This window comes from Phoenix dactylifera, chromosome 5 (genome assembly GCF_051530095.1).
Source record: "Phoenix dactylifera cultivar Ajwa chromosome 5, Ajwa_hap1_PhDact_Kaust_v1.1, whole genome shotgun sequence".
NCBI classification, from domain to species: Eukaryota; Viridiplantae; Streptophyta; class Magnoliopsida; order Arecales; family Arecaceae; genus Phoenix; species Phoenix dactylifera.
In genome coordinates this window covers 26,289,431-26,309,979 of record NC_143194.1, presented here as the reverse complement: position 1 = coordinate 26,309,979, position 20,549 = coordinate 26,289,431, and the positions used below count along the sequence as shown (strand labels likewise).

General features: G+C 37.9%; 1 protein-coding gene across 4 annotated transcripts; it reads left to right on the top strand.

The window, feature by feature from the left end:
- On the top strand, positions 1 to 13,282 carry LOC103712914 (DNAse I-like superfamily protein). Of its 4 annotated transcripts, none has more exons than XM_088722031.2 (15): positions 1 to 398; positions 1,940 to 2,103; positions 3,933 to 3,998; positions 4,076 to 4,128; positions 5,108 to 5,189; positions 6,402 to 6,460; positions 6,755 to 6,836; positions 7,388 to 7,480; positions 7,596 to 7,655; positions 7,744 to 7,838; positions 7,974 to 8,106; positions 9,404 to 9,489; positions 9,575 to 9,659; positions 12,272 to 12,371; positions 12,855 to 13,282. In XM_088722031.2, exons 1-14 carry the CDS (start codon positions 143 to 145, stop codon positions 12,359 to 12,361), a joined length of 1,404 nt encoding a protein of 467 aa, XP_088578157.2. In that variant the 5' UTR covers positions 1 to 142; the 3' UTR covers positions 12,362 to 12,371; positions 12,855 to 13,282. The 4 variants fall into 4 exon arrangements, 2 of the variants coding, with proteins under 2 accessions (XP_088578157.2, XP_008797847.4); XR_005512670.3 differs by having other exon boundaries at positions 3 to 398; positions 7,623 to 7,655; positions 9,565 to 9,659; XR_015987215.2 differs by having other exon boundaries at positions 3 to 398; positions 9,565 to 9,659.
- The last annotated feature ends 7,267 nt before the right edge of the window (positions 13,283 to 20,549 follow it).

The window sequence follows — 20,549 nt, the reverse complement described above, 5'->3', positions numbered from 1 at the left end:
CCGGCCAAAATTTCACGGCTCGAACACTCCGCCCGATTTCCGAAAAGTGAACAGACACCAAACTGTGAAGAGCAACATCGCGCCTCTGGTTCATCGAAGTCACGTCACGGTGGCTCGCCGGCGTTCGAAACTTCTCGTCGCCATGAGAACGGCGGGCTCCGAAGAGTCCTCGCGCTTGACCCACAAGCGGAAGCGCGATTGCTCTCTCGTCTCCAAGCGCTCTAATTCCGATCACCGGAAGTGGAAGCGCGAACCGGACTCCCGTCTTCCTGCTGCCGGAAGCCGCGAGGACCCACCTCGCAGAGCCAAGCGGAGGAGAACCCGAGGCGAAGGAGGGAGAGACGTTTATGGGAGTCGCCAATGGGTCTTCTCTCCTCGCGATCTTTCTTCTTTTAGGGGTAAGAGGTTACCCTTATTCTAGGGTTTGTTGTTCTCTTCCTCCACTACCCTCTCTAGCATTCACAGAAATATGAATTTTGTGAAAATATTTCAGATTTTATACCTGAGTTTTTTAGGTTAATTATTCGGCAGTATTTTCCTTTTGGTTTTCTCACTGATAATATCTGGAATCTTTAAGCCTTGGAATCCTTTAGAAAAAATCGTTGAGAAATAGAATTCCATTGAAAAGAAACATCCAACTAAATATAAGGAAACTCCAGCAAGGAGAGCTTCGTCGGAGGATTGGGAAATGTTTGCAATGATGCTAGAGGCAACACTTAATAGGAATGATTGTTGAATGAGGATTGATGAAGTAGACGAGGCTTGATGATTTTTGTTATGGTTGTGGTATCACACGAGGTATAACATGTAATTCTGTGCTTCCGAACATGCTGAAATTGTAGATTCTAAAGATTATTATATATTTGAATTAATTGTGCCACAAATTCTGCAATTTTACCATGTATTTGTTGTTACTGTAAAACTCACCCCATATAAACATGTGAAATACTAGTAATTCCTATTATAGGTTCTCAGTTAATTATGTCATGACAAAAAAGCACAAGCTTGATAAACAAGCATTCAATTTTCATAGTCATTTACTATTTTTTTCTAAACTTTACTTACACTACAGTTTTACTATTAAGACTGGTGCTAAAATTTGCGTTATTGTCAATGTCTTGTCGCATTCAGACACTTGAATTTGAAAGAAATAATACTGCCATTCTGAATCCCTTGTTTTGTGGATATTACACAGTTTTATTTTGTACATCGAAGAAATTACTAAACTACCTTTTCACATCCACAATTTTGGTCATGATTGTTTTGGACATTTACCAAAATTTCTCTTAAGCTACGTAAATGGCAAATATTTGTTACATGATGTATCCTTTCTTTGTGGAGATTTACCCATCAAAAATCTACCGGATTTAAATGCGTAAAAACTAATGGGTATATTACAAAATCCATCTAGTTAGAATAACTTAAGGTTGAAGTTTTTTAGAACATGAATATGAGATTTATTTTTACATCCTTTTACTAGCCATTTTGACCTTTGTCGCAGGAGACACCATGGTGGCTAGTCCCTAGCCCCGATGAGAAAGGTGGAGGGTTGATATAAGGTTGACACCCAACTATAGTATGTCAATGACTATTTAGTGGATTGAATTTGCAATGAGGATCCATAAAGCCAACCCCAAATGGTTTGGAAAAGGCTATATGGTTATGATTATGGTTATAAGTCGTGGTAGTTACTTAATCAAGCATACGGTTAAATTGCTATTACTTATTTTCATTTTATGACATCATATTTATTTGTTTTGGAGAGGATGCCCACTGATGGCTCTTAGAGTGATGTTTTTAATACTATGGTAGACATACCAATATTTCTATATGTTTTCCAATGTGACTTATATAAATAGGTGGATTTGTCTCATGCTATTTTACTGAATAGTCTTTTCTGATTTGTCAGTCAAGCTAAAGAAAGCCTTGAATTTTGCAGATAGCTTCGTAATCGTCTCATATAACATATTGGGTGTTGAAAATGCTTCAGAACATGTAGATCTATATGACAAAATTAATCCACAACATCTAAGTTGGGACACACGGAAGAGGCAGATACACAAGGAGTTAAGTTGCTATAATCCAAGCATTTTATGCTTCCAGGTAAGTGAAGCATTACCTGATAACTTCTTTTTTGCTGACCAAATATATGTTCATTTTGATATTGATGCACATGTATGCACATAGAGGTTTAATTGTTTTATTGTTTGTTAGTCATGCCTATTTCAATGTGCTGATAACTTCTTTTTTATCTTGCTAACATGCATTTCAATGTGGTTATATGTGCTTGCGAAGTATATATGCTGTTTTGCCTCTTCTTTGTCTTTTCAAAGTTGGCTATCATACAATTTAAACTTTTTCTCCTCATTCAGGCTTAGGTTAGCGTAGATAATGTTTATGTAGATGTGCTCAAGAAATACCCTCTTGTGTATTGTATGAATTTATGCAGATATTTATACATGGAAGTGAGACTTAGGTGACCAAGGCTATGTTGAACAATAAACTTTACCTCATCTCTATTTTATAGCAGATGCAGAAGATGGATTTCTATGTCTAGTATAACTAGTATAAGGTGGATGAGTAGGGTCATGGTTTTGGATTGTCATGTTATTGGCCCAGCTTAGTGTATTTTGAGGTCATCATGTCATACAGATTTAACTTCTGAAATATAAAGGACATCCAAAACAGTATAGTTGCTGACAATATAAGCTATCTGATCATGAGTTCTGATTAAGGTGGCATGGCCATGGATCAATTGAGGTTAAGACATTTCTGAAGACTGATTACTGAAGCTTCATTCTTGGGTTTTTAAATGATAAAAAAAGGAAGTCATACTGATTTTGATGGCTTGAGATCACAATGTCATTTTTACTTTGAACATGGATGGTTTGGCTATCTGTGAAGACTAAATATATGAAAAGTTAGAGTTGCAGTGCAGGCATGTTATGTTTCATATAGCTAATACATAGCTAATATTACAATCGTGACAGGTTGTCTTTTCTAATCCAAGCCTGATCCAAATATATGTTGTACAGATTGGACTGGGTTATTTTTAAGTGGGTGGGTCAATCCAATCCACCTGCAACCCTATTTACACTTGTGTTTAATTGTTTATAACCATCATGATAATGCAGAGTGCATGAGATAGTACCTGGAGGTGGATTGCCTTACAGCATCTGTAGTATGTGAATGACAATAATGTTTTGCTAACGTGTAAAAATAATTATATGTGATTTATATTTCATATATTTAGTTTTGTTGCATTATTTTTTCCTAATGACAGAAAGAAAATTAAAGTTCTTACCAACGTTCGAGGATTTAAAAATCAAGATATGAACCTGTGTAGCTTATTGTTGGTACAGTATGTGCCACAATAAGAGACCAGCACAGGCTGATATGGGGTCAATTCAAATGAGCAAAAGAAAAGAGGTGTGGATCAGTTCGTCTGTGGAACTGTCCCTTCGGGGTGCCATGTCCTGTTCCTTGGCTAGCATAGTATGTACTAAGCCATACTTCTCCAGTTTGGAGAGTACCTTAAATTTTGGTTCTTATCTCATAAATAAAGTTGTTTGTGAGCCAACAGCTAGAGTTTGCCTCCTAGTTAAGAAGTTCTTCATATGATCTTGGTGAGTTCTGCAAATCAAGTAACACTTCCATTTTGCTTTTCAATCTACACGATGATATTTTTGTTCATATGAGGACCAGCCTCACCATGCCAAATTGGGCACCATTTACATTCACTCGACAACTTTACTGGGATCTGCTCGTGCATTGCCATTAAATTATTCCATCATACCCTTACAAGTGACACCATATATTACTTAATTTTAACCATTCATTTATTTAGCCAGCTACTGGACAGGCTTGGAAACAACCTAATTACAACTGGTATTGAATAACTCTTGTATTTGACAACTATCATTTGTTAGCAGGAAGTTGACAGATTTAACGATTTGGCCAATCTTCTTCAAAAAGATGGTTTTGTTGGTGTTTATAAGGTATTATTTTGGCTTTTAACGGTCAATTTTAAGGTATTTGTATGGTTTTCAGTAAAACTTCTATTTTGGAGTTTTAGGGACGCACAGGACAAGCAAGTGATGGATGTGCTATATTCTGGAAAGAGGAAGAGTAAGTTTTTTGTAACTCTACAAGAAAATTATGTAATAAAAGGAGTATGATAATTTTAGAACTTCACTTGGAAGTTACAGTTAAGACGTTCTATGACAAAGACCTGTGTGCATGAGAAAAACACCTATTCTGGTTAATCTGCTTGTCCATGGGTTTCTTAAAGTATCAATGTGCCTCATAACTAGGATCAATTAGTAACTTTGTGTAACTTTGAGGAGATGTGCGTCATACAGGATCAGCTAGTGACTTTGTGTAACTTTGAGGAGGTGGTGACATGACCATAGATTTTGACCATGTAGTTATGTTTCCAATCTTACTTTTAACAAAAATGCTAGTTTTGACATGATATGATCCTCTTAATCTTTTATTGGTGATGCAATATCTTTTTATGAATTAGGACAGTATGTAATCATGTGAATGGTTGTGAAAAGTGAACAAAATATGATGCCTAAAATACACATTGTTTCCTATCCCTCTTGAATCATGTAATCATCAACAGCAAGAAGTGAACCTTCTGATGAGAAATACTTGTTAACCTAACCCCAAAGAATTTTTTTTTTACAATCTCCAGAAAGGAGAGTGAACCTTCATGCTCTGGCCTACTGCTATGACTGTCTAATTACTGAGGCAATCTACAGAATAACGCAAGGGAATGTCTCATGCTTCTTTTGAGTCGCTATTTTGAAATTGGGCAAAGATGATTCGTGGATAATCTGACTGTTAGCTACAAACTACCTTTCTTTTGATTTTCTACTTTGAATTCTTTCCTTTGAAATAATTGAATGGTTACACATGCATACATGCAAGCATGCAGAGGCATAGATAGTTGACAATTTTTTCTTTTCTAATATATGATCACTAGATTAAATTTTGTTAATTTTTCTAGATTTTGTTGTGACAATATTCATGTATTACTCTGTAAATTGGAACTTAATAACCTCTCTCTTTTTCTCTCTATTTCTTCTTTTTCTTAAAGCAGATTTACTCTTTTACATCATGAAGATATAGAATTTCGGAAGTTTGGTCTTCGAGACAATGTTGCCCAACTTTGCCTTTTCAAGGTAGAGAAGATACTTGACCATACTTATGTGGATTTAATCTTGATTTTAATTTTAATGCTTTTGGACTTTGGATTGAGTTCTTTTTTGGACTTCTTGGAAGGCATAAAGTCTTATCAAGCTCCTAATATGAATTGAAAAGGGATGCTTGTGTTTGCCATAAAGAAAAACTATTACTACACATGCTTCAAAGTGAAGCTGACTTGTTTAGTTCCTTTATTCTGAGTTGCTATATTGTTTATCTTCGCTTGTTTGTTGTATTTACAGTTCTTATGTTCTTATATATTGTTATTTATACACTGGATGCCATAGCATGTGATATTCTCATATTATCTGTTTAGGTGCGAACTCTCCTACTTGGACTGATATCTGGTGGCTTTAGTGCAAAGCATGGTATGCAGTACTGGTCCAAATCAGGCAGTACGGAACGTACCGTACCATATTGATTCGGTACCGGTACCCAGTATGGGTGGCGTACCGACACTTAGTATACCAAAAAAATTTCATACCGTACCGTACCAATACTGTGCTAGTGTGGCACCAGTACAGCGTCCGGTATAAGACGGCGAACCTTGGTGTAAAGTGTCTGTATTGCACATCTGACATCATTCGTTTGGTCCATGCATGCGGCTCTTTCAAGAGTTAAATTAATAAGTCCTGTTTATTGGAGCTGTCTCCCAAGGCTAGAATCTATATCTTACATGTCTAATAGAGTCTTGGGGAATTCAATTTTTCTAAGTTACATCAAATAGCAGCATCAAATTTGCAATAATTCTTCTAGGTAATTCGTGCTATGCTGAAACAGCAGTTTTGAATGAGGGGACTTAGGAGAGTTTCATGCTGGATCCAATATCTCCAATCTAATAAAGGATAAGAGATCCTTACTTGGATCCAAATCCAAATCAAAGCTAAATACTTATGGAGTTTTCTTTGGATTAGGATTTATTTTTGGGGTTCAATATTAAACATTGTATGGCTCTGCAGTAGTTAAATAATTTGGCCTCTTTGACACTTATGCCCAAGATTTTCATGTATTAATTGAGTTTTGTTTGAGCTGTACATAATTTATTCAGAATGGCAAGGTAGCATCCTGCAAGGTCTTATCCTATGCCAAAGATTAAAGAAAATGTTTGCAGCTTCCTCCGCTGATTGGAAAAAATGCTTCTGCCTAGTTAATATTCTCTAAGATCCTTTTTTACAAATTACTTTGTGCAGGTCTCTCATAACCATTCAAACATGTTGAAAAATAAAGATGCAAGTTGTCAGATAGCTGCGTAAGATTTTCCACACCTGTTGTATTGATGTTGGAGCAAGACTTGCTTATGATCTATAGAATGCAAATGTAGAGTCAATCTGCTATTAATTTATGCACATTGTACTAGAGTTAATCTGCTATTTATTTATGCACATTGTACTACACGACTTCTAATTTCAATTGTTTTGGATTTGGGGTTGTGGCTGATATTTGACTGAGCAGTTGAAATTAATTCTCTTGAATGCCTTAAAGCAGTTATTGCAATTTAGTTACGCTCCTAAATTTGGAGGCTAACATAGTTGAATGTCTATAGGCCTAGGCCCTGTCAGACTTTACTTGTTGGCAACATCCACGTGTTGTTCAACCCTAAGCGAGGAGATATCAAGTTGGGGCAGGTACACTGATTCTATTTCCGCCTTACAATTCTCATTCCTCAAATATTGGATAGTTGCTTATGCTATGCAAGAATTCTGGTTATGGATCTCCTGAATGTTTTTGTCAGTGCTAATAAAGTAACCATCTATATCATACATTATATACCATGCTGGCAAGTTACCAGCACATTACAGGGGTGTGCACTCTTATGCCATGTGTGTGCCCCACATGATTAAGAACATGTTAACATTATCCAGTTGACATTTCAGATATATATGATGGAATTCTTTAAATCATCACATACATGGTGATTCCTGAGGGGGACTACAGTAGTTGTCTTCTGTCTCACAGCCTCTAGCTGTAACCATTTCTTTTATTCTGATATTGGCATTCTGATTTCTTTGAATTGATTTGATTAACATGCCATCTGACCCCAAATAGATGGACAAGACATGATGGATATCACAGATTATTGACATATTATTTATAATTTTATATTATCTCCTTGACTTGTTCTATTTATGTTTAAATGACATGGTTTATAGTTCTGTTCTTTTTCTTGCTTTTCTAGGTCCGCGTGCTACTACAGAGAGCAAATGCATTATCACAAGAGTATGGCAACACTCCAGTTGTGATTTCTGGTGATTTAAATAGCATGCCTCAGGTGGTTATCTTGATATCTTCTAACGTTAATATATTTTCCAAATTACCTTACATTGGTTCTTACATAAAAAAGAAAATTATACACTGGAAATCTTTCATTATGTCTTGCTGACAAGAGCTATGCATCTCTCTTGATGACCCAGAGTGCAATTTACCAGTTTTTTACTTCATCCGAGGTGAGTATTTTGCTTTTTAAATTAAAATCAACTCATGGAAATCCTTAGCCATGATAGTCTTATATCTGTTGGCATGTGATTGCTGCAGTTAGATATTCTCGCTTATGATCGCAAGAAAATTTCTGGTCAGATAGAATTTCCAGTAAGACAGATGCCCTTTATTGCTCGGAATGATGCCTTGAGGTCCTTATTCTTGCAGTCATTTTTTTATTGTTTAAGAAATTATTCTTTTGTAGAAATTATTCTTTGTATGTAATTGCATTACAGCAGCATATCTAACTTACTTAATCGAGCAAAGGCTTCATATTTGAGCTGCAGGACACCAAAGTGCATCTCATATAGGATGAAATATAAATGGAGTGAAGAAGAGATACATCTTGCAGCTGGAAGCAGAGGATGCACCCGTCTTCAGAACCCTCTAAAACTCTGCAGTGCATATCAAGGAATTCCTGTAATTTTTCTTTATGTTGCCTCTTCATTTCTTTTTCTCTATTCTATGATATTTGTCTTCACCTGTTTCTGTGCTATATGAAGCACTTATTTGACTAGGAACGCTAATGATAACTCCCAAAATTTTATATTAAACGGCTTCTGGTCTTTTATTGCAGTATATATTTGCTTTCTATTTCAAGCGACAGGATATTTGATTATGTTGCACGAGAACTAAGGAGCCTTTTTTTATTTTAAATACTCTCTGATAAGCCTTGTTGGCTATGATCACCTCACATAGTCTGAAGGGTGTTCTAAGAGTTGTGTTAGCATATTCATTTATAAGTAAAACTTGTAGTTAATGGCAAACAATGTTGTCAAAGAAGTTAGACAACTTATAAGCGCCCACTGCCCACTAAAGCATGTAAGTGAAACCCTAGAAGCTTTAGTCAGCCATTAAAGGCCCTTTTGCATATAAATCCAAGGAAGGCAATGCTTTTTTTTTTGCTGTTGATTTCTAATTTTGAACAAAAAACTTATACAATTTCTTTACTAAATATAACAAAAAATATGAGTTCTTTGATTTTTGAATTGGTAAAGGGAATGTGATAATTTCCATTAGATCTATAATGGCCTATAATTGTCTACAAGTTAAGAATCTGAAATTAAGCCGTTAGTTTTAGAAGCTAAAAGCTCCAAATAATACACCAAAATGTTTAACAGGGAGGGGAAGGGAACGTTCAGCTCAACAGTCATTATTTTAAAATATCTTTTTTCCTATTCTTCTTTATTACCTGCTTTCTTACTTTGTAGATATATGCCCTAAAAATAGTTTGTGAGGGGTATTAATGAGTGAATTTTTTTAACAATTTGGCATTATTTAGTAAGGTTAATTCCAGATCGACAGTCGGAAAATTTTCTTAAGTTGTCATGGATCGCTCCAACCTGTGGTTGGACTTCTTGTTGATCATTTTCAGAAATGTTGAAATTTCTTGACTAATGGTTAAAGTGGCTACCCTTTATGACATTTTGTGCAAGATGGGCAAATTGCACGGGTATCAACTGTGCATGCAAGACCTGCATAAACTATTTATTGCTTGCTGGGTTCTATTTATTGCTTGCACGAGTATCTATTTATATAGAGTAGAAGCATTAGGCAGTAATCATTTCGCACCAAAACTTCCTATATTTGTTTAATGGCTTCATGATAGCAATTCCAACAACCTCACTCTATATTTATCATTCTTTTATTTCAGCATTGAAACACAATTCACATTTCATTATTCATAATGTTTTTTTTTTCTGAGATAATGAACCAGGGACATGACAATACCAGAGATGGTAATGGTGAGCCTTTGGCAACTTCCTATCATTCCAAGTTTATGGGAACTGTCGACTATATCTGGTAGTACGATTTTGTCCTAAGTGAAAGTTTTTGTTTGTTCATTTTCAGGATGTCTTTTACCTGACGTTTTTTCAGGTTTGTTCAGGCATTCTTCTGCACTTGTTCCTGTAGGGGTTGTTGAAACCTTGCCAATCAATGTTTTAAAAAGATTGGGAGGTCTACCTAGTGAGGTACATCATCTCTTCTGTTTTTGTCTAGTCCACATCTTCATTCTGACATCTAATATTTTGTAATGTATATGTATTAGGCCCTGTATTTTTCTTGCATTCTTAGTTATAAGAGATTCTGTGCCCCCCCCCCCCCCCCCACCCCCATCCTGCGCTGCGAAAAAAAAAGATATAAATGTGATGTCTTGAACACATTCCAAATTATGCTTGTTTTTCTATGCAAACTGATAGTATGATTTGTACTCATACTATAACATTTCCATATTCCCTTGCAAAATGTGATGACAGTAGTTGACTATAAAATGCTTACTAAATTCAGTAATTGGTTAATGAAGTCTTATGATCCTGCAGAAAAGGGGCATAGAAGGGTTAGAGTAATTGTACTAAATGCATTTAGAGTGTTGGTATTAAGGTTTTTCATTGAATATGGTGGGAGAAGATAGTACTGAAATTTGACAGAACTATAGTAGTAGAGCATGTCCTTAATGACAATGGCCTTTTGGTAGGATGCACGTGTTTCACCATTCTATTCTTTATATGTTTTATTCAACTAAAGAAGAGGATAAGGCTTCAGTTTTAAATTAACACTAATGAAGCAGTAGGAATATGTGGGAAAGATTTAGTTCCTTAAGGAGTAATAAGATCTTGAAATGAAAAAAATGTCAAATGCTTGGATTGCATGACATGGATAAAAGAATCGGATTTGGATGTGTATCCAAGTGCGTGACTCAGCAAGAGGAAAAAGGGGAGATACAGGGATACGTAGCATAAAATATAATTTTAACTAAGCTATATATTTATCCTTTTAAACATTGTTTAAAATATTAAAGAGATATTGTTTGTTAAGATATTTTAATATATATCTATTTCAGACCTTCCAATTAACTTAGGAAAAATGTATTTTCAATAGTTTCTTCATTGACCAATTCTCTAAAAAGAACAAATACTCCTAAAATTAAAATGGAGGATTGTTGGAAGAGTTTAACTCTCTTCTAATCTTAAAACGTGGCTACCAAAGTACTTCATATGTATCCGACTCCCATATGCAGCTAACACATATTTTTGGAGCTCAACGCAAGTGCCCAGGTAACATGGGTTATTAGCAGTACAGCTAAGGGATAAAAATCATGAAAAAATGACAATGCCTTTACACCATAACAATTGCAAGTATCTTTGAAAACTAATTTGGCTTTTTAACTTGAGTACATGATTGTTATCGGCTAATCAACACTAGGTATGGCCAATTACACGAAAGGAGAACTAAGATTTTTTTCTTATTGACTAGGAGCTAGCATAGATAAGGTACTATGAGAGGCACTTTGGTGGGCATGTGGGAAGAAGTTTGTTGAAGAACATAAACATCAAGGACATGTAATATTTATGGGTACTAGCTAGTGTAAGTGATTCCAGTAAGCACTTTAAGTTCTTAAACAATGGTCAACTTAAATGAAATGATTTCTAGTGTGTAGGAGGATCTGTAGTAAGGTTCGCCGTCTCGATACTGGATCCCGTATCTGTGCCACACTAGCACAGTGTTGGTACTGTACGGTATGGAGTTTTTTTTGGCATACGGAGTATCAGTACGTCATCCGTACTAGATATCGGTACCGAACCGATATGGTACGATATGCTCTGTATTACCTGATTTGGGCCGGTACAACGTATCTTGATCTGTAGTTTATAGGTTATTAATTCTTCAGATAATACTTGATTAAATGAGGATATGACTGAATTCTTACATTGACTCTTAAATTTTGGAGGATAAGGGTCTGAAAATGATTAAATTGAAAGAGAACATAGATTGCAAGTCAGGTGGGAATGAGAATGCTATTGAGTCCATAATGTTGATCAGCAACAGACATCTAGAGCCATTACTGTTGCTACCCTGGATTATTACATAGAAAAAACAAGGAGTTGAGGACAATATTTAATATTAATCACTAATTATAGCCATAAGTATCCAGCCTAAATATTGGGCCTACCTTTGTTGTGATATATGGAATACAAATAAGAACATTATGTAGAGAGCAAAGTAAAAAAAAAAAAAAAACTAAGGTTAGTTTGTTCTATTTGTACTAATTTTTAATATTGTAGAATTTAAGTATTAAAAGTTTAATATATTAAGATGTCTTGTCTTCTATATAAAATTGGCAATGTACTCCATTTTTATTAAGTGCTAACCTATTATTGGCTGATCATTTTATAGTTTCATTCCTTACCTCAAATATTGAAATGTAATTTAAAGCTCCCTGCTAGTAAACTATTGATGCTTGTGTGGATCTGAAAAAAAGTCATGTCAGTATTCCACTGCTACAACTTCGCCGATATTTATATTTTACAATCAAAAAATTGGATAAGTTCTTGCTATTTGATGTGTACCATACTTGCTCATCATGTCAACAGTGATTTCTCGAGTTGGATGTCATTTTGTCTTCTTTCTTTGTGCTGTTCTTTGTTTTCTTATTTGTGCAATGGATTGTGCCTCATGACCTTAATTTGAATAAAAGATATTCCTTACTTATGCCTTTGTCTCGAATCATCAATGCATGTTTAGCATTTCGTTTTCCTTTTTGTTTTCCTTCCAATTTTCAAGATGAATATTTGTCGTTTTGCAGAAGTGGGGTAGTGATCATCTTGCTTTGGTTTGTAAATTTGCCTTTGTTGATGATGCCAACTGCAGTAATACCCTACATGATTCGGAATAAGCATGAACAGGTAAAGATTTTCTTTTCTGCAAAGAGTGGTTTGTTGCGATGATCTTGCTATTTTAGGCGATCATAATGAAAATGAACTATTTGCAGGAGCATTTGCATGCTTTCTGGCATTTCATTTCTATCGTGTCTACATTCTGAACCCATGGAACATATTTCTAACTTATTTCTTTAAAAAAAAAAAAAAATCTCAGCGAGATCTATAGAATTCCCAGAACTTTATATTTTGCATCGAGTATGATTTTCTTGGTTTTTTACATTTTTTGTAGGCTTAGTGTGAAAGAGCATCAGGAGTTTCATGGTCGGTTATCTTTAATTGATATCCTGAATCTTATGGATGAAATTAATTGAGATAAATTGCCGTTGTAGGATTTTTAGATTCTGGTTGTCTAGATATTTTAGGTAAGTCAACTACATAGGGATGTCTCATTCATTATCTTGATCCTTTTTTTCTCTCTCTCTCTCTCTCTGTTTCTCTGTTGCTCAGCCATCAAGCTCTATGGGAAGTCCAGCTTACAGCACCACTGACGAACATCGGGCACCCCAGGCTGAGTGATCTGGACAAAGTCCGCGGACTCAACCCAGAGTGAAGATATTTAATGGACAGTCTGGCTCGACCCCAAAACTCTAAACCTTGAACCCTCAATAGTGCTTGATCTGAGAAACCTCGCGGACATTACATTTGAAGAAGCCCACCTCATGTTCCTATTTCATTAGCAAAAATACCCTATGTGAAAATTGTATGAAATCTTATTAGCAAAAAAATTGTATGAAATCTGAATTTTTTTTGCCATTTCTGCTGCCGTAGTGCCATATTGATGGCCTGCTAAGTGGGTGACTTTCTCATCATTACTCTGGTCGCAATAATGTTACAGTTTCTAATGATGATTCCTAGGGTGAATTCCAAGGTCGAAATTTATGGCACCATGTTCTCACTCCTCTTTTGGGATTAAAAAGTAGTTTTCCTGGGTACCTCGGGAGAGTTTTATGCTGAAAAGCGGCTTACGGACCAGTTCTGCAAACAGTTCTGGGCCCGTGTACCATATCAATAAAGTGGGTATGGCAGTTGGTTGAGAACAATAAATTTCATCTACAACAAGTGGGCATCAGATCTAGTTGACCCGGGACCATTTTTTTTTGGCAAGTATCTAGGCAGAGCCTGTAGAGGGCAAAGTCCTAAGACTTGCATCTATATTTATTGTCAACAACTTCAAATATTCAAATTATATATGTATATATCTGAGAGAGAGAGAGAGAGAGAGAGAGATTATAAATTCTGTACTGAGAATATTCTTTCATCATATTTTATTAATTTAAATTAAGTATATCTATCAACTTTTGTGTAATTCTTCTAAAATATACAAATAATTGTACATAAAACAAAGCCTACAGGGTACTACCAGAGTGACTGGCTATATAAGCAGTTATGTAGTCCGCTGTCTCATTAGCTTCACGAAAAATATACTTGGTTTGAAAGGTCTTCTAACCTTCACCATTGTCTAGATATTTCGGAGTAAAAAGTGGATACAATCATTATTCTTTAGCCCCTCCGGATCCAACTGATGACCGTGGTCGAGTTTCTTTCTAGGACGATGGAACTGGTCCGTAAAACACACTAGCATGATGAACGTCTGCTCAAGCGGTCCTCAGCTTGGCACTCGAAACTGATATGTCAAAGAGTTGACTGTCTCTACAGCTACAACCCTAGCAGATAGGTTTCGAATAACAAAACTTGCGCCATCTCTCGTACCTCCGTCTAAGGCAGACCTATTGAAGTTGACCTTGAGAAAACTCGAAGATGGGGGGCTTTCAGATGAAAAATACTTTACGGAATGCAGCTGAAGCAGAATGGGAACTCCGGATATTTCGATCTGTCAAGGTCCCTTCAACAAATATGATGAGACGGAGCTCCGCTGCCTACACATGAGTTTTTGATAATGCAAACCATTGAGTTAAATATATCATTTTACGAAAAGAAAATTGGTAATGTAATGATGTTAATTCCTTTTAAAATTTATGAAAATTATATGGGACTAAACAAAAATGAAAACGAATATATATATATATAACGAAGCCCCTCCCTCCGACGTAACGTTAGTTATAGACCTGCCACATGGCCCCACTGAGTCCCCCGTCCCGCCCACGACGAGAACCCCTCATCTCTCCCGAGAATTGTCTCCAGATGACTTCCTTTTCCATATCTCCTTGTCGCTTTCTCCACCTTGAAGAGAAGGGGGATCGGAGATTGTATGGTGACCATCAATGCTTATATAAGCTTGATGTCCATCTTTGGATCTGGTTCGTCGTGTCATTCCTCTACATTTTGCGAGGTGCCATTTATCCTTGTTCGCTTCCCCTCTAAGCAAAGATACTCGCCATTTTCAGTGGTGCAGTCGTAAGGGCGCCCGAAGAGCTCGTCCAAGACAGCAACCGCACCCCCACACTGCAGAAGTCGGAGAACAAACTCTTCGACACCTCTGTCTGAAAGTTCTCTTCTACCATTACAGCTAACATCGACCCTCTCGCGCGCGAATTTCACACACGCATGAAACCGAATCATTCATGCAACTGAGGCAAGTGTAATCGATTATATGTATCTCTCATGGTAAGATCCTATGATAATTAATTGGCACAGGTCATTTGCTGTGAAGGATGTGATCTTGAGGGGGCTTTGGAGAACCTCGCGAGCCTAAAGGCGACAGACAATATCGGCTAGGGAAGAACACGAAGGAAGTTGCTTTGGCAATGGAGAAGAGGCATATCGAGCTCCAAGGGATTGAGCTCCTTATTCTACCAACCACATCCTCTCACACCTTGTTGGCAATTTTGCCTTCATCATCTTTGACAGGTCCACGTCTAGCATTTTCATCGCATCCGTAAGCATAACGGGACATGAGAGAAAAACAACTATGGATATAGTTTTCATGGAGCAGCACCATTGACCTATTTCACATGCATTGGATAGGACCAAGATGGTAGGGTTACCTTGTTCTTAGGGATAACGGCTGATGGATATCTAGTTTTCTCCAATGATTCTGAGACACCTAGAGGCGCATGTGGGAAATCATTGGCATCATTTCCTCGAGGCGATTCCCAGTCTCTCAGTACATGACTTCACCTTCTATATGTTAGTGCTTCGTGTCAAGATATGCAAAAAAAAATGGTGCATTTGGTTATCTTACCTGTGATTATTAGCAAGATGATCAATTTAAATTGGGAAAGATCATAATTTCTAACCAAAAATTTATTAATATTGGAATTCACAATTACAAGGGTGCTTCTTCTCAACAAATACCGGTCTTCGAAGCTACGAACATCCAATTAACGAATAAGGTCGCAGTGGTAGCAGCAATGGAGGAGGAGCTTCAAGGTCCTTGATACATGCCAATTCATTTCTTGTGCTACTTAAAATTTCTATTTTCATTAAAAGTAAGTTACCAGATTACATGGCGATCTTTTTCTTTTAATCTATTAATTCACTCATTTGTTTCTTTACTACTGTTCACAGATTGAGCGACATTAGTCATGGGTCACAAGGTAGTGTTGATATGGCGATGCAGGAAGAGCGTTTCATGTGAAAGTACTTGGTATATGGGTCGGTCTTTTCTGAAACTATTCTCCCTCCCTTCCAATCACGAGAACCTTGCCTTTGCTTTGGCTACACCCACCCGCTCGTTCTCTTGTTGTTATCTCCATCTTATCCTTTTGCGTCCTTTTCTATGATAAGCCGGCTTGTTAGCTTCTATGTGGGTCACCCGTCTCTTTCAGTTTTCTTTGTGGGTAAAATGAAGGAGATAAAGTCTAAACCAAAAGTAAATAACAGAAGAGGGAAATAGAATAGAGTGCAACTAGGTGTCTTTCTCAGTTTCTTTTCTTTCCTGTAGTTTGAATTGGGATAATGATTTTTAACAAAAATTAGGGATCAATGATCAAGTTGTAAATATTTTACGACATCTCTTTGACTAAAATAATCTAAGTTAATGCACTTATGTCATGTTAAATAGTCAGCTAGCAATCAAAACAAATTTAATATTAAAAACATAAACAGCAGGCCTTAATCCTTGTTCCTGATGGAGGTTCAATGCATCCTTGAGTTGAAGATGGTCTATTATAGACTTGGCAATGTGGCTTGACAGTGATGCCATGATGATGGAGAAATTCTCCCAACTTTAGGGAGCGGCTTTGCTAAATTTAAACTGCTAGCATAGAAAGCCTAAAATAAATAAAACAAGTAACTCAGATGAGCTAGAAGTCTTCATCAAACTACCATGAAACATGCACTTTATATACAGGTTAATTCCACTTCATTAGTTGAAGGCGCATCATAAGTGGGTTTTGGCTGTGCTTGCTCCTTACACAATAATGATAATTAGAGTCTTGACATGTTAGATGTTTATCTTGTTCCGAAAAAAATTGTGATGCGTTTCTATAAAGAAAAGGGCATAGATAGGTGGCCAATTTTGAGCCAAAGTCATCTGCCCCACTTAATTTATCGCATCCCGATCCTTTTAGGGCATGTTTGGTTGAGGAAAGTTGGGCTCTGGAATGGAAATAGGAATGACTCTCATTCTAATTATTTGATTGGTCGGAATTCTATTTCTATCTCAGTTCTAGTAAAGAATGAAAATACCTTAATCTCCAAAATCTAATTTCGAGACTCTCTCCTAGCATTCAAATACGATTCTAATTTCGATTCGAGTCACGAATCAAATATGTTGGAGAATATAGCCATTCCGATCTCCATTCTGACACTGCTTTTGATTTTGATTCCAGTCGCAAACCAAGCACACCCTCGAAATATTAGGATAACATCTCCATGAGCTACCAGTCACCACCAGGCTCCTGAACATGACATAGGCCTGTTGGACCTAGCCTGAGAACCTCAACAAGACCAAACCTAACATTATTCTACGCAACTTGTTCTAACTTCTAAGCCCAACTGCGAATAGAGCCGGAAACCACTTCAAGCTCGAGCTATGAAAACTGCGTCCCAACCACTATGCTGAAAATTTCTGAACTCCCGAGTTGCACATTTTGGACCCATGAAAGCCATGTCCCCATCAACGGCAACTACTGTCATGCTTTAGTCAGCAACGAGGTCTTTACTGGGAGAGGAAAGAGGAAACATATTCTCCTCTCATCAATATTGAGACAAAACTATCAGAATGGCCGGACCCATTTATCTGACGATAATTTCTATTCCACCAGCACCCTTCTCACAAAAATGAAACACTTGGTACTCCTATTTTAAGGCAGCCAATTCACCGAGCCTTTCATTAACAGCTAAAGCACTGTTCACTAACCAGTTCATTCTAGACTTCTAAATTAGAAAACAAGCCGACCCTGACAGCTCTCTTCTTCACATCAACAAGTATATTTATAGAGTTCGGCTCATGAATCAGCTCTTCGAGTGTTTAATGTGCCAAGCATGAACAACCATAAAGGAACTTGGATCAAGCTCAAGCTCAGGCAAGACAGAATTCTCAACAAACTTCTTCAGTGAGCTTGAATCAAAGATTGAGCAATATTGCATCACTATGTGGCCACATGGTATAAGTATGTATGTCAATTAGCCCTCATGTGGAAACTCATTCATCCAGAGGCAATGGTCTTAATTTGCCTCAACGTGCTTGTTGTGGTTGAAATTTGGCTTGAGGGTGACCATGTTGGAAGAAGCCGAGAAGACGCCGGCCAGGACGGAGAAAGAGGACCACCTTTTGCGCTCCTGGATACCTGCACAAAGCCTTAGCCGGAGATTCCGGCGAAGGCCCTCTGATGACTAAATTAGCCGAGCTTTTGGAAAGGTTTCTGAATGCCTCAGATGACCTGTTATGATTTAAAAGTACTTGTAATATCTTATAATGACTTACCGAAGGCCTTTTCCTACCTCCTTTTTATAGGGTGAAGGTCTCGGCCGTTACCTAAAACTTCGAGTCGATTCGTGATCGGCTGGCCATCAATTGGAGGCAGCGTATAGCACAGAGATCAATCCTGCAGACAGAGAATTCGGAAGATATCTTTCCGGATTTGTTCTGAGGGTCTGCCATGTTATTCCAAGCGGAAGTGGTCGAGGGAGCTCTTTAAAGCGTTGTGTGCGCATTCACTCCGAGGAGTTACCGGGTGGTATGCGAGGGGCCAGTCATCAATGCCCTGCCCCCTGAGGCAGCCATCATAATGACCGGTCTTTAATACCACGATCCAGGAAAATCTGCTGAGGGAACTTCTGGGTCTGCTACATAGCACGATCTGGCCGCTCGGCCGCTTGGGCATGGGATCCGCAGGATCTTCGATGGGATCAAGGTTGACAGGGTCGTGGTCGGTTCGGTCTTTAATGGGGTCCGAGGTCAGCCTAGCCTCTGGCTGAGGTCGGCTCGGCCATCGGCAGGGTCCAAGGTCGGCATGGCTCTTGGCGAGACCAAGATCTGGCGTGCTTGGCTCTGAGGCCTGCTCGGCCGAAATTGGGTGACTCCATGCCGGAGTAGGACGATCCATTTTGCCTCCCATCAGTACCCAATCCTGTCTAATGTTATCCCTTAAGGGGCCCTTGTCTGTAAGAATATTTGGAAACAATAGACAGCGGATAGAGATAAATAAGTCCACAACATAACAAGCATGCGCAGTCAACAAATAAGTCAAGAACGCTGGAGGGTACGGCCTTTAAGAATTCGGGTAGCCTTGGCTGACATCCAAAGCTTTATGTTTGAGAACAAGCTTAATACGGTCAAAGCTAAACAGTGCTCTCCCATTATTCCATGTTGCCTTCCTGCAAAGCCCGTCTCAATCTTAGCTTCTGGGTGGATGGCAAGTTTAAGCGGTTTGAAAGGGACATGATTGGATCCAGTTTCTATCCCATTATCCAAACCTGGCACCGAAAAAGCTTCAGGCCCGGTGGTTAAATGGAATCTCATGATGGCATATTTGTTCAATGTCCGGGTCAAACCAAGGTTAGATCAGCCTTTGGTAATTGGAGACAAGGAACGCCATTTTACATAGAAGAGTTGATAAAAATTTAAATTCCTCCTTGCCAGGCTTTGTTCCCTTGTAAACCAGGGTCTCATGCTCCCAAGTGGTGATGACTCTCGACAACATTTCATGGCATAACATGAGAAATACTGATCTTCTTATAGTTTAATTCTCGATACTAACACAGATGATGCTGTACCACTTGCTATCTTCATTGCAGCAAATTGGAGTACCTAACTTTTCAGGGGAAAAAATATTAGGTTAACATAATGGCCGGAAAATAACATTTCAGGTTCTTGTCAAGCTTCTTTCTTATTTAATGTTCGGCATCTTAATCAAAGACCCCATTCAGACCTGCCTTGAAATTATAGACCTCTTCTATCAGAGCCATTCAAACTAATAGGCTCTCAAATCTGTTGTCAATGAGAAGAACAGTTTTGTCACTCTAGCTTGGAACCTCGCCTATCAACCATTGCTCTGATATTCCATATATCCAAATGCTTAAGGCATATTTTTGCAGAATTACCTCTGTACATACGAGAAAAGGCCTGTAAAATCCCAGAGGGGGCATTGAAAGCCTGCACCTTGGTCACCAGAGTCCCAAACACCGTTGCACTTCTTCACCATTTGCAAGTAATTTCATAGATCTCGAGGCAATTGTTTCCATTAAATTGAAGCTTCGCCAGGCCAACCCCGGCCCGACCAATGCCAGTACTATTTGCAGGGCAGTCATCAAGGAGGAATCTTTGCAGATACTGTAGACCTATAACAATAGATACAGTCCAAATGGAAGCTCGAGAACCATGGCATATCCAAAAATAAAATATCAGGCACTCCATTAGATGTCACAAGATACGGGCTTTTTAAATAAGCAAAGTAGACTTCACTAGCCGTTCATAGTCAAAGTTGAACAGTACCCCACCTGCTGCTCACCACCATCCCATGCCAAGAGCTCACTGCATCAGCCTGCAGCCCATTAACTTGCTGGCGTACATGGGAAAGAGACCTCAATCACCACTAGGGGAAGAACCACTTCCTCTAGCATTTTATTAATCTCAGAAAGACCCAGTAAACCCACGCATCTTTGAGCGCAAGCTTACTCCAAACAATGGATAAGAACAGCACAAAGCGAGCTCATCAACAGCCTTTCTACCTTCCTTTCCCAAAAGATAAAAAAAAAAAAAAAAAAACGTAAAAGCATCACAATTCAAAACCATCA

Coding starts and splice junctions, on each gene's coding strand:
- LOC103712914 (XM_088722031.2), top strand. CDS start 143: ATGAGAACGGCGGGCTCCGAAGAGTCCTCGCGCTTGACCCACAAGCGG. Junction 7,656..7,743: donor AGTTTTTTACTTCATCCGAG/GTGAGTATTTTG, acceptor TGATTGCTGCAG/TTAGATATTCTCGCTTATGA. Junction 9,490..9,574: donor GGAACTGTCGACTATATCTG/GTAGTACGATTT, acceptor AGGTTTGTTCAG/GCATTCTTCTGCACTTGTTC.